General features: G+C 49.6%; 1 protein-coding gene across 1 annotated transcript in view; it reads right to left on the bottom strand.

Annotated features, from left to right (window-relative positions):
- The window catches only part of Chat (choline O-acetyltransferase), a 46,108-nt gene that overhangs the window by 2,755 nt on the left and 28,810 nt on the right, over positions 1-14,543 (bottom strand). The window contains exons 7-12 of the mRNA XM_050140598.1: positions 13,342-13,511; positions 11,087-11,187; positions 10,125-10,253; positions 7,834-7,956; positions 6,050-6,191; positions 5,860-5,922 (exon numbers count right to left, since the gene is read on the bottom strand). Coding sequence (XP_049996555.1) covers positions 5,860-5,922; positions 6,050-6,191; positions 7,834-7,956; positions 10,125-10,253; positions 11,087-11,187; positions 13,342-13,511 — 728 coding nt within the window. The remainder of the gene's footprint in view (positions 1-5,859; positions 5,923-6,049; positions 6,192-7,833; positions 7,957-10,124; positions 10,254-11,086; positions 11,188-13,341; positions 13,512-14,543) is intronic.

Below are 14,543 nucleotides of genomic sequence, written 5' to 3'. Positions count from 1 at the left end.
GTAGAAAGCCGGTATGACTGTATGATCTTCCGCTCAGGCTGACTGGTTTATATGCAGCCTCTGCTCCTGGACTCCACTCCTTTCCTTTCTTCCTTCTTTCCTTCCTTCCTTTCTTCCTTCTTTCCTTTCTTTTTTTTGGTTTTTCAAGACAGGGTTTCTCTGTGTAACAGCCCTGAGTGCCCTGGAACTAGCTCTTGGCTGGCCTTGAACTCACAGAGATTTGTTTGCCTCTGCCTCCCTAGTCCCAGGATTAAAGGCGTGCACCACTGCTGCCCTGCCCTGCTCTTACGTACTGCCGTACACACAGGCTCTGTCCAGAGAGGGCTGGGATCTACCTTACAAATGTCTGGATGGAAGGTAGGTGAGCCATTGCCCGCTACAGAGCCGCACCAGCATGCTACTATAACACAAGAATGGGTGAGCCTGCTCCCCGCACCAGCCTGCTCTGGCCAGGTAAAGAGAATGTGGGGAAAAGGCTGGCTCATGTGTTGGATCCAGGAATAGGGGAGGGGTGTCAAAGCTGTCAGGGTTAGAATTGCACCATAACTAATTCTTCACCCTCTGGCACAAATCTGGGACAGGGTTCATCACCCAGTTGGGACAATGTGTAGACTCACTTAAATTTGATTCATAATCTCAGGAATTAAGTCAGGAAGTAGATTGCTGAGCAAAAACTCTGCTGATGCTAAAGGCAAAAATGTTAGCTGGATGATGTGGGCTCTCTCTCTCTCTCTCTCTCTCTCTCTCTCTCTCTCTCTTTCTCACACACACACACACATACACACACTCACACACATGCACGGATATGGTTAAACTCTTTTCAGTAGGTGGAAAGGAAGAGGGAGAACTTCAGGATGGCCTGAGGAGAGGATGCAGGGACTGGAACTAGGGCCAGAGCCTTCTTCTAGGTCTCTCCACCTTGAGGCAGGGTAGATGGCATCTACACTCTTTTATTTGCTTTTTGTTTGTGATTATGTCTTTATTTGGGGCAATCTTAGAAGTGGGGAGACTCAGGAGACTGTTCCTAGACAGTAGTCATAACCTGGTTACCACCAGACTAATCCAACTTTTGGGGTTTTGGTTATGTATGGTGGCCATTTAGCTGTTTCAGTCCCTGTTGGGTTGAAACCGTCCTTTCCCAGTGACCTTTGCTTAGGTTTACAAGGCATGTATTCATATCTGACAACTGCTCTCCTTCCGTTAAGAACAAATGCATAAAGATGCCACAGAGGCCCCGGTCTCTCTGAAGTTATCTAATTACAGTCTGAAAAGACAAGTTATAAAACGTCAGTTAACTTTATTCCTAATTTATTTATGTGAGGTGTTGCTGGAGATGGACTCGGGCACCTCATACATGCTAAGCAAGTGTTCTACCAGGGAGCTACAGCCAGGTCCCATGGTTTAGTTCTTATATGCCCTGTTGGTCCAGAGAGGAAGGACTCCAAGCCCTCCCTGGTAGGGGACACTTTTCCCTTCTCTGGTGACCTCTCTCTATCCTTTCACTGTGAAGGTCCACCCAGGGAGTTGTTAGGCAAAGCAGCCTGCTGGTGCTGCTCTTGTCAATCAACAGTCCTTTAGAGGGTTGGTAGCCATGGGTACAAGGACTCTGGATTTCGGTCCCCATCTCGGACCTCCAGGAGCTACTGTATCCCTGATGCTGCTACCGTGGACGGCAGAGGGGCAGAGGTCTGTGTCGGTAGTCACCATTGTGTGAACTGCATGTAACTATAAATCAAAAACAGAGGCTGGGAAGAAGGAGTGTTGAGCGATAGGAGAGTGGAGAAGGGGCCTGAGCCACCATGCCGTCCCATGGGGGTGGAGTGGGGCTTTCCTTCCTATCTCTATCAAATAACACTCAAGCTGTCTTGTTCCTGTGTCTTTCCCCTGCTGTCATGGCTGACTGGTACCAGTGCCATCTACCAGCTGCCTTCCTAGCTCTCCTCTCTCTGCTGCCTACTCCTGGATCAGTCGCTTTTGTCTGATCCCACTCCACGGGGCCAAGGCCTTTTTAGCTACTCCTTCTGATATTATTTATGTTCATTGTTCTGAATTCTGGCTTAAGAGCCAACTGCATTTTCCAGACTTACTTATAAACTTCATGTTAGAAGAAATAAAATAGTAAACCAGGTGGTGGTGGCACAGGCCTTTAATCCCAGAGGCAGAGGCAGGCGGATCTCTGTGAGTTTAAGGCCAGCCTGGTCTACAGAGTGAGTTCCGGGACAGTCAGGGATACACAGAGAAATCCTGTCTCAAAACCAACCAACCAACCAAAAAAGTAAAAAGAAATAAAACATTAACTTCTGATTCCTCTACCTTCTCATACTTCTCAGTCTTTCCAATAGATCATATTTCAGCTCTTTGTGTTTGAGCAACAGCTAAGGCTTAGATGCTGTCATTATGTAAACATCCGCAGCTGGGTCTCATAATGTATTACGGTTAGATCAGAACCCAGGACCTATCACATGTTAAGCAAATGCTCTACCAGTTTATCTATAGAATTCCTTTCTTATTAAACTGTTTGTTCTTCTACTTCTAACTAGTTCTTGAATGCGGCTATCACGTCGTTTGTCCTCTCTCTCATGCCGCCTCTGCGTACTAATTGTTCTCTAGATCTGCTGAGTAGCTCTTGACTTCCTGTCTCCTTTTGGCATTATACTGGGGAGTCCTACTTCCTTTTAGTTTGTGTGTGTTGAACCTTCTGGTTTTTGTTAGCTTTGATGTCTCATTTTTCTCTTCGGAGACATGCAGCCTTTAGAAAGATTATTTAGTAAGTAACAAACGTAAATTTCTTCTGTCTAAAATGTCTTTTTTCTCTCTTCAAGTCTGATGACAGTTTAGCTAGGTATGGAAAGCCCCGGAAGGCCTGGCTACCCTGGCATTGGTGGCAAGCTCTCCCCCACTGAGCTCTCCTTTGCTGTGTCCCTGAGTTGCTGAGTTGATGACCCCCCCACTCTCCAGTTTCTCTTTCTGAACAACTTTTATTTGGGGTACTGTTCACCCAAACAACCCACCCTATATTTCTTATATCTCACCCATTTTTTGTTTGTGTTTAAAGCAGTTTGCCTCATATTGTCTCCCAGTATTTCCACTGAAGTTTCTACTACATTCCTCCCTAGAACCTTATTTCTTGATAATAGTTTTTAGAGTTTTCCGTTCTTATTTATAGAAAAAGAAATCTTGAAAATCCATATTCTGAAAGTGACTAGTCAATGAAATACATTAAGAGGCCATGCTTTGGGGCTGGAGAGATGGCTCAGAAGTTAAGAGCACTGACTGCTCTTCCAGAGGTCCTGAGTTCAGTTCCCGGCAACCACATGGTGGCTCACAACCATCCGTAATGGGGTCTGGTGCCCTCTTCTGGTGTGCAGGCAGAACACTGTGTATGTAATAAATAAATCTGAGAGAGTGAGAATACTTTTAGTAAGTAAGGACATGAGTGTTCTGTCCTTGTCGAGGCTCCTGTAAGAGAGCCTCCACACAGCTTAGCCTTCTTGCCTTCTACCACATGGACATAGTGCATCCTTCCAGTCTGGAAGATGCAGAAGCAGGAGCCATCTTGGAAGCAGGGGCCAACAGCCTCACCTGCTGTCCCTTTGATCTTAGACTCCCAGATTCCAGAAATGTGGAAAATCTCTGCTATTGATAAATTATTCGTTCAAGGGGTTCTATTAGAGCAGGCCAAACAGAAAAACCCATCAAATAATCCTCTTCTTTTCACACACCCCGATTTTGGGTGCATCCAGGGTGCCTGAGCTACCCTGGGGTGCTGCAGTGCAGGTCGCTGGGGTTTCCAGCTTCTTTGCTGGTGCCCGAAGCCACTGTCGTCTGCTCTACTTTCCAGCTCTAACGCTTTGCTGTCGCCTTTTCTCCAGTTTTCTCTCCCTCGGAGTGTTCTGGAAAATTTCAGAGCGGGGGACATTCAGCTCTTGTTTGACATGCTGTGTTGAATCAGAAGCCCTTTGACCCTGGCCAGCCACACAGCTTCTGTTTGCCAAGCCACTCCCACAATGCAGTTGTTTTTCTTTTGTCCCACGCTGGTGTCACAGACAACCTAGCTCTTCTGCTCCTTTGCAAGCTGCTCCTCTCATCACGTGTATTCACAAGATACGTCTACAACATGCTGCTTTCTCTCCAGGGCTTCCTTCCTTTTTTTTTTTTTTTTTTTTGTTTGTTTGTTTTTTCTGTGTAGTCCTAGTCCTGGCTGTCCTGGAACTCACTATGTAGACCCAGGCTGTCCTGGAACTCACCGAGATCTGCCTGCCTCTGCCTCCCGAGTGGTGGGATTAAAGGCCTGCACCACCAACTCAGGCTTCCTTCTCTTTCTTAATCCTTCCTGCCTCACATTACGGACTGGGAATTCATCTCAGCTTTCCAGAGGAGGGGAGAGAGCACGCTCCTCCTTGTTCCCTGTCACTCCTCACGATTCCCTGAGGTTGAACATAACTTTGAAGCTCCTCCAGCTCAATGCCGTGTTAAACTCCATACTGACAGTGTACAGGGATTTGTTTCCGTATGTAGCACACTGCCTAGCATGAAGCAGGACAAAGGATAACTCACGGAATACAGAGAGGACTCTTGCTGGCATTTGGTTCTCGCATGTTTCCAAAGGTGTCTCACAGACTTTAGGAGGTGGAGAGCAGTGGAAGGACTTCCTATGCTTGTGGGCATGTCCTTGAGGGGATGGGGCACCCCAGCTCCTCCCTTTCTTCTTTCCCTTTTACTTTAACACAGAAGGGAATGGTTTTGTTTCATCGTGGCCTCCCTGTCATGATATACTGCCATTCCACAGACCTTAAAGTCCTAGAAGCCGCCAACCATGGGCTGACACCTCTAAAGCTTCAGCCTTTCCCTTTTCTGTGCTGGTGGGCTGGCTGCCTCAGCTATTTTGCTGGAGCAATGGAAAGCAACATTTTTGAGACAAGAGTCTCATTCATATACCAGGCTCGCCTAGAACTTGTGATCCTCCTGCTCTGGGCTCCTGAGTACTTGGAGCACAGGCTAATACAGTGCTTAAACAGAACAAGCATAGTTATTAAGATGATTAGGGATGGAGTCAGAGGAAATTCTACACTGATTCTAAAACCCCACATATTTTGTGTTTGCCTTCAAGTACATAGAGAAAAATTTCATCAATTCTTCTCATAGATTTTTGCTACCCTTCTGGTTGTTTTTGAGTAATCTGTAATTAGCATATTGATCACTAGCTCGAACCCCATTGTTTATATGCAAATAATGGCTTTGAGATATTAAAAAATAAATTATTCCCTCAAACTAGAGAAATAGTTCCCACACAATTTTGATTTCACTATTAATTTTCAGCAAAGACCTTCAGTTCACAGGCAACATAAATGAACATATAGCAATCAAGAGGGAAAAGTAGCCCTGGGTGATAATAAATTCTGATTCCTTCCCAGTGTTCCAGGGACCAGGCTACAAGTATTCATAATTACGGTTATATCAACAGATTTCAAATACTACTGTTCTCTGGTGGGACCTGGGGAGGGCAGGAAGGCTGTGCTGCCCATGTTGTAGAAATAAGACTTGTCCAGTGGTAGAAGTCTGTAACCAGTCCCAGCCACTGGACAGACTGAAGTAAGAGGATCCCACATCAAAGGCCAACCTGGGCTAATAGTGAATTCAAGGCCAACCTGGGCAACATAATGAGACTTTAAATGAAAAATTTAAAAAGAAAAAAAAGGACGTAGCCTATAGCTTAGTGCCAGAGCACTTGCCTAGCCTGTGTAAGACCACAGCGTCAATCCCCAGTGCCACAAAATAAGTTAAAAATGAATAAAAATCAGAGTTGGTAGCCTTGCTGAGTCACTGAGCAGTTGGTGTTGGGGAGGCACCACCACTCACCATGACTGTGTACTCAGTCTGGGCCTGGATGGCTGACTTTAGCAGCTGAAGTTTCTCAAAAGCCTGTGGACGAAGGAGAGGGCGTAAGGGCAGCCGAAGCCAGAGAATCGTGTTGTGGAACAGAGTGCACGGGCAGCCACGGCAGCCTCATGGGCCTCCTTGTGGCTCCTTAAGGCAGAGAGGGGTTTACCAGCGTGGCAGCCTTGTGGTCAGTCATGGCTTGCACAAAAGCTAGAGCCTCTGGTGTGGCCGATCTGATGTTGTCCACCCGGCCTTCCTGGAACCGGCGAATGGATGCACTCTCGTAGGTGGGCACCAGTCGCCGATACAGCCTGAACAAGACAAAAGATGGATGGCAAACAGTAATTTGTTCTCAGGGAGTCATAAATACTGAAAGAGAAATAGCCCCGGCAGGCTTTATTTTCATAGCTCTGACATGACGTGGCGTAGTATTTCATTTTAATGTTAATAGAATTCTAGAGGAGAACTCCAAAGATGAATGCTGGCAAGTCTTTGATGTGAAGAACCGTGTACACTTTTATACACTGGGGACACCATGTTGATATAAATGAAGAGGTGATGGTTGCTTTTGAAAAACAAACACCACCAATCTGTAGGAAACCTGGAATTTTCTGTGAGGCCCAATGAGTGTTGATTGATGCCACAGCACAGACGAGAGGGCAATCCATCACACCTCTTAGGGAAGCCTGCTTTATTTTACACGGATCAGCCGTGGCCTCTAGCCAAAGCAGGTGAGGAAGGGGAGTGTGGACGGATGCCCAGGCCCACAAGCATGTCAAGGTGCCTCTCATGGGAAGGGTTGTGCCTGGCAGCCCCACCCACTGTTTTTGTGTCCTGGCCATTCTAGCAGAGCTCATGCTGATGACGACAAAGCCCTTCTCCCTGAGCATGGAAACCAGGTGAACACGGCCAGGCTTGCATTCCTGACCAGCAGAATCCCCACTTCCCATCAACCAGTAACGTCTGTGGAGTTGAGGGTAAGGAGTAAGACAACAGAGCTCAGACCAATGAAAGTCTAGTGTCACACAATGAGTCGTGACTCTACGTCTTAACTACCTTTATAGGGTGTGTCAGCTCCTGGAGGGACATTTTGATATGATAGGAAACTGGGTGACAACAGAGCTCAAGATGCTTGCTTCTACTAAGAGTATCTCCAGACAGTCCTCTGAGAGGTGACATTTCCATTGGAAGTGACAGGCGAGAGAGCAGATTCACAGCCAAGGCAAAGGTCTGGAGGCCAAACAGTTCACAGGAGGACCGCAAAGCACAAGGGTGGGCCCCAGGAGTACCAGACAGCAAGCGTTAGTCTTAGTTGCGCATGTCCAAGCCCTCTCTTCATGAATACAAGACAATGGGGAACGCAGATAGGAGCCGTGCTCCATGGAGCGTATGGGGCAGCTGGTCAAGCAAAGGTTGTTGATCGTTTTGGAGGGACCAATGGCGATGGTAGAGAGGACAGACAGCAGACTTGAGAGACATCTGGAGAACTGATATGGGGGTATGTGGGTGCAGTAAAGGGAAAAATGAATAAGGAGCCTCTAGTCTGTGATTAGACTAAATTGGGGTGGGGTGGGTGTCATTGCTTCCATGTCTTGAACAAGGCTTGGAAGACCAGGGAGATAGGGGTCACACCACAGGGGCTCAGATGGGTGGAGGGAATCACGTGGAGGACAGTCTCTGCAGCTTCTTGGTCTTCCCAATCTACCTGATTCTCCCTACTCTCTTGGGTCCCAGCTCAGGCGGTTCCCCCAGTTAGGACACTATCCTTCTTCTGGAGTTTGATTCTGACCTGAAACCTACTTCAGATGACAACACCTCCGTGCAGCTGGCGTTGGCCACCTCCAGCGCTCTGCCCGACCCTGAAAGTCACACCTCCCTTCGGGATGCTTCTAGACTCTAAGGCACCCGATTTGACAGTTGGCCTGGGTGCAGGCTCATCTTGCCTTCACCCACCTGTAGAAGGCCAGCTGGAGGGCCACCTGGATGAAGGCATCAGGGCTGTATTTCTGCTTCTTAATAAATGTTTTCCCATAGTTGTCAAACTTATAAACAATGAAGTCCAGATTCTTTACTATTCTGTGGAAGAGAAAGAAGATAATTTTGTGTGTGAGATGGGCCACCTCTACCACAGAGCCCACCCAAGCTTTCTGAACCTGGCCCATGCCCTCGTGGTCCAGAAGGTGAGTGTACAGCCCTTATCCTCCAGAAATGCCCTAGGGTATCAGAGACCTACCTTCAGCTATCAAGCTTTTCTGAAAAGCTCAGCCTAAAGGGGCCTTCTAGGGAGAGCTGCCGGGCTGGGGCGCTGAGGTGGGAGGAGCATGGAAATGAGGCATTTGCATGGGCAGGGTCAGCCTCACCCACACACTCCCACCTGCTGGCTGCCTACAAAACAAGCCTGAAAGAGACTGTAGGAACAGGGGTCCAATGTCCCTGTGGATCCTCAGCTGTCCTAACAGTTAACTTCTCAGCCTGCTGTCACCCACGGACAGCAGGACTTCATATCTGACTCTCACGGTAGCTCCAGCGAGGGCGGGGGCTTTGCTCATCTATTGCTTTACATGTAACAGAAATCCCGACTTACCCAGTGACTGCTGCTAGGTCTCCCAGGACACGCCTATCATTCTCAGAGTGTCAGGAAGTTTCCTGTGTCTACACAGAAACGCCTATGCCACCTCCGTGTTGACCAATGCCATCCTTTATAACGAGTTAGGGGTCTGGTCTGACTGTTGTGGGGGCATTGCCTGCAATGTGTATGCCGTTGTCTCAGGTCCTACAGGAGTAACCTATAACCTACAGGAGGACTGTAGCCATCCACTGCCCCCTGGCCCACCTTAAATCAGTCCTCCTGCCTCACATGAACTGAGCTCCTAGGAGTCATGCAGCTGCTTGGGACAGGAAAGACCCCTACCTTTCCACAGATTCCTTGGGCAAGTTTCTCTTTCACCATGGCCGCTCAGAAACCCCCTCCCCACACTTGGCTCACCTAGACCCGCCACATGTCACAGACTGTTCAGGTTCAGGCGACTCCTCATGCCCTGTTAGGAAGAAGCTGGGGGACTTAGGAGCACACAGGGTTATCTCAGGTCCCTGAGAATAAGCAGATCCTTGCTGATCCTTCAGCCATTCCTGACCCTCCTCTGGCCACCCACCCACTGTGGATCCCCGTCATAAAGGCTGAGATGTCAGCATCATTCCATGGACGCCTGGAAACCCCTTCCACACTCACTAAAGCTAGGCGGCCTCGACAGCAGCTCCACACGAGGAGCTCCCGTTCTAGATTCCCAGCTTGGCCACACTGTCCTGCTCACCCGTGCTATCCCCATAGACTCCTCATTGGCTCCCCCACAATTGCTGCTGAGGAGGGGCTCCTCAGCCTAAGCAAGGTAAGCTCTTCACAGCGTGGTCCAGATTCTCTTTTATGTCCCAATTCCAGCCAGCTTCTCATTTGCTGTCTCTATAACATCCTGGATCTTTATGAACCTTCAGAGGCTTAAACAAGCCACCATGTGCCTCCTCCCTGCCTGCTAGCCCCTCAAACTGCTTTCATCCTTCGGAGGCCTCCCTTGTTATCCAGACAGAGATCAACCCTTGTCCACCGTCAGCTTAGGGTCTGCACGTCTGTCTCTGTTTCGGGCACTTCATGCCTTCTACCTCATTTGTTCTGGGGTCTGCTTCTCCCGCTAAAGTCTGGAGGATAAGCCCAGGGCACATTCCTATCTGAGTTCCCAGTGCTTTGCCACAGACCTGACACACTCGAGCTCTACAAGTTTGAGGAGTGAGTAAATGAGTGTTCTCACACTCATCTCCTGCAGGGACTGACACCCACAGTCCTTCTGCCCGTGTCCCTTAAGGCCCGAACCAGCCCCTCTCCTGGGAAAAAGGCCCCCTTGTCAAATTGCCCTGTAAAGCCAAGCAAATTAAAATAGCTTGGATTCAAATAACTATTCAAAGTGGTTATTTATTGCATCAACTCCCGGCCTTGACTCTGCCTACTCAGGTGAAACCTACAGGAAAAAAATAGCTTCGTGTTTGCATTTTATGAAAATGGTGTATATTTGAGCAAGGTTATTTCCTGAGAGCCATGACTCCTCTTTAGCTTGACTGCTTTTCCATGAGGGGTGAGAGTGGGTGGAGCCTGAAGGGGAACAGAGTCCCAAGGGCCTTTGGAATCATCCACGGTGCTTCAGCAGCTGTTGAGGGAGCAGAGTGGGCCCCTAAAGGAAACTTAGGGTTCCCCTCACCTTTGAAGTTTCTCTGCCGAGGAGGCGAGGTGACCTTGAGTTTCTGGGGAACATTTCCACCTCAGTCTCCTGGGGGCAGGGAGCTCACTCACTGAGTCAGCTCGGACTAGCTTCTTGTTGCTCTTCATCCTGCAGACACAAAGGGACAACAACCTCCTGAGACCCTGCAGCCGGGGACTGTGGGCAGCATTGCTTTCCCATGCAGCCATCTCGGCTGCTTCAGTGCATGGCTCCCGGAGTTTAGGGGGTCTGAGCTGCGCACAGAAGTACCAAGCCAATAACAAACTCAGCGAATGACAACCAGGAGCCCATCCGCTTCCGCCTGACTCCCAAGTGCGCCATTTGCTTCTATATGCCCTAGTGTTAAACCATGTTCAGGCTTGTGGAAGACTTGGGAATGACGTAATGAGCTGTGTGGTTCCATCTTCAAGGGTTGGTTTGTGTCTCAATCACTCCAAAGACTCTTTGGAAGAGACTGAGAACCTACACGGGTGAAAGAGATGCTCGAAGAGAATGAGCAAAACCAGGAAAGCTAGAAGGGATGCAGCGTGGTTAAGGCACAGAAAAGCAAGGCTTCACCCTAGCCAGCATGAAGGCTGGGGACCTAGCTGGTGATGGAGGGGACCTCCCTCTGTGCTGGGCCACCAAGTACCTGTTGCTGGTCTCAGGACCAACAACAAAGATGAATCTGAGCTTCCCTGGATCAAAGCCTGGATCCCCTGCATCTTCCTGTCTGCCCAGGGTTTCCCGCCCAATCTGGACCTCCCGTCCGTCTGTCTGGACTTCCCGTCCGTCTGTCTGGACCTCCCGTCCGTCTGTGGCACACAAAGCTCATTTCGCAGTTCTCAAGCTGCTTTCCAAATCTATCTTTGGCTCAGCCGCTTTCTGGACTGATACCCCAGTTTCTCCTGGCTTTTCACGGCAGCACTCTGAGGCCTTCCTCTGCTCTTCCCCAGACTCACATATGTTTCAGCAGGTGCTCCGTGCACTGTACCAGAACGATGCCATCAAATGGGGAGTGCTCACACACCACACCGCAGGTGCCGTCTTGGCCCACCACAAACTGCAACAGGAAAGAGGCGGGTGAGCTGACCCTGCAGTGGGCATTTCCAACTAGGCTCTGGGCCTGGGTTAGGACCGCCTGGCCACTGGGGCGTTTCTCCTTCAAGGATACCGACTTCTGAAAAGGATATGCTGCAGAGAGTGCAAGAGTCTCAGGGAAGCGCCCACAGGACTTCAGGCAGCGAAGGGGCAGCCCCAGTTCCCCAGTGCAGCGGTCCCTGGGTCTTAGCAAGCTCACACCGTCTGGTGCATGGTCTATAGGGTTGAGTGGTGCTCAGACCTGTTTGTCCTTAATGGCGTGCACAGCAGACACCATTCTCTGCCGCTTTTTGTAGCCATTTGCCTAATGGACTGCCTCTGCTTCTCTGGGCCACTGTTGATTTTATTCCAGGGAGCTAGACCAGTGTCCATCCCCAGAGCAGCTGCCGGGTAATTGAGTTGCATGAATGAATAAAAAATAACAATGTGATTTGGTGGTGAGAGGATTTGTAGGGAGAAAGGAGAGGTGTGGGGAGAGTGTCCTGTTAGACAGACACCAGCTCCCAGTCTGCTGTTGCGTCTGGGTGAGGAGGAGACGTCCTCAGGACTCTTTGAACCTGGGCTTGAGGCATTTAAACCTGCCCAGTAGAGCATCTTACAGGATTGAGATGCAATTTCGAGAGAAAGGCTCTGGGGGACCCACAGACACCATGGAGATTCCTTGGGCCTTTTAAAACCTGGTTTCCCAAAGACTGCATTGAGCTGACTTGGGAAAGGAATGCTCTCGGGGCTCAAAAGTGTTATGAGAAGGACAAGGCTTGACTCTTGGGGTATACGCCAAGTGAAGTGGGGTTCTCTGTTGTTCCTCACACTCAGACTGCCCTGGGTAATGGATAAACAAATAAGCAAAGGGCAAGTTCTTACGGTGTTTCCTGAAAGCATGGCCCGGAACCACGGCACACACACTTGGAGCTGCCTCTTCCCATACCATCCCCCAGTCTTGGTTATCTGTGCCAGACCCTGGAATCTCAATGTCTTCCAATAATCTAGCCAACAACAAACAGTCACACACCCACAGGGTCCCTTTAGACTCCTAGTATGCACCTTTCTCTCTCTCCCTTTCTTTCCCTGTGAAGACTCGCTCTCCATTCCCCCTCCAGTTCAGGTTTATGACACCTCCGTAGCACCCCAGCTCACCGATTTTCCATCCTGTCTACAAAATGGTGAATCTGTGCCCATGTCCTATGAGCACCTTTCTGTCCCCCGTCACTGAAAAGAAGGGAGGAAAAGAGATCTTTGAAAAACTGCGCCCAGTGCTTTCTCCGCTCTGTGCCCCGGACATCCATTCTATGAGTTTCATTCCCAGCACAGCTCTGTGAGTGAGCCTAAGCCATTAGCACCAGTGTGGAGGCTGAACAGCCAGCACTCATCAGAAATAACAGAATCACCATGCAAACCAATAAAGAAAATAACCCAGCAAACGCAGGGATGGGGAGAGGAGAAAATGCGCTTTTTCTGGGAAATGCTTATGGGGGTGGGCTGTCCCAACCCAGAGAGACGGTTAACTTGCTTTCATGTGGTCACTGTGAGGGTGTGGTGGTATTAAATAAACGAGATTGTATTAGATGTTGGCAAATTGTGGGATAGGCAGGGTGTGTGGGGGTTGGGTAGAGGTCTGAACCAAACAGCCAACCTAGAGTACAGCCCATTTGCATGAGCGTTTTCCTCTCAGTCAGCATAAGATGTTGTCCTGATGCACGTGAGTGAGACGCCTTGGATTATGTGATTGTAACTTAGGGTGTATTTAGGAAGTGCTGGGTTGCCCTGCTTCTCGGCGTGTGTTGAAATAGTCAAACCAGGTGGTGGGCATTCAGAAAAGCTGGTATCCCTGGTCAGCTCCGAACCATCCTGTTTAACAAACTGTTGAGGACTTACTGGGTGACCCTGTGGTGCTCTTCCACCCCAGGGTGCCATGGAGATGGGGAATGAGCCCGGGTGTAACCAAGCTCTTCCAACACAGTGGCGGGGCCGTCAGGGAGTCTCCTGAAAAGAACTCTGGCTAGTCTATAGGTGACATGGTCAGTACAGTCTGAGTGACAGAAGCCAGTGAGAGTGTGTGCTGGCAGCCAGCTCCAGAAGAGGCTATGCAATTGTAGGGCCACCAAAAGGCACTTACCTGCAGGGACTTGTCGTACCAGCGATTTGCCCCATTCAGGCTGCAGCCTCCTCCATGAAGGAGCTGGAGTGCCCTGTGAGTGTCACTGAGCTCCCCAGTCCCAGGAACATCCAGGCACACCAGGCAAATGCAGCGCTCAATCATGTCCAGGGAGTCCCGGTTGGTGGAGTCTGCAGGACAGGAGAGAGTGTGGCCTCAGGTCACAGGCACCCAGAGAGTCCCACACGCTGCAGGCAGATTGCCTGTCTTGGCAGGACCTGCAGTCAGATCTCCTGTCCTGAGCCTCTGCTCTACCCCACTGTTCTCGGGAAGGCTGTTGAAATCTAGCAGTACCCGGTGTGAGGCCACTGGTTCTGCCTGCCCAGATGAAGGGAGCTGCTTCAGTCCTGTCCAGGATCCCACTCCCTTGTCCGACAACACCCTCACGCTGGCATGGATATTACCGTATCTGTGCACATCAATCATCCACTCTTTTTTCCAAGTACTCAACTTTGTTCCTGAAATTTTTAAATTAGGTAGTTTCACATGAAGAGCTGAGAGAAAGGTGTTGCTTGCCCTCCATTTCCCGCGAGGGTGTGGGTTCAGAGTCTGAGCTGAAGGGGGATGGGCAAGCCTTAATGAGCTGGCTGGGGCTGGTTAAGTGACATAGAACTCACTTATCAGGGCAAATGGGCTAGAAGCCACTAGATATGCAGGACACATGTCATCTGGGAGCCCAGCTGACCTACAGCTTATTCTTACACACAGCCTCTAACACTTCCCAAGAGACTGTCAAGTCCACCCGGCAGGTGGTGCTGATCATGGGCACATGTTGCCACCACCTTGCCTTCTTCCAAACACGTGACTTTCTTGAGGCGATTCCGTTCTCCACCATCCCATGCTGGTTATGGATGTAATAACACATCTTTTGCCTTAAAGTTTGTCAAAATTTTAAGTCCACCATAAGCCCAAACTTCACAACTTTGATCTAAAATTCCAAGGAGCTACTTCAAGACCCAGAGGAGAGGGCTGAGCATAGCCTGGGGACTCTGAACTTGGGGCTGGATGCAGTAACAGGATGGAGACAGGTACCCTCAGCATCTGGGCAGGGTGAGAGTGCTCTATGCACAGAAGCTTTGGGACGTGGTATTAGGCACCATCATGCACCATGTGGCAGGGGATGCTGTCTGTATCCGACAGCTTCCCTGCTCCCTTTACTAGAG

Source organism: Alexandromys fortis, unplaced genomic scaffold (genome assembly GCF_014885135.2).
Source record: "Alexandromys fortis isolate MF-2015 unplaced genomic scaffold, M_Fortis_MF-2015_v1.1 scaffold_46, whole genome shotgun sequence".
NCBI classification, from domain to species: Eukaryota; Metazoa; Chordata; class Mammalia; order Rodentia; family Cricetidae; genus Alexandromys; species Alexandromys fortis.
Note: the sequence above shows the minus strand (reverse complement) of the source record. Positions and strands in the feature narration are given on the sequence as shown.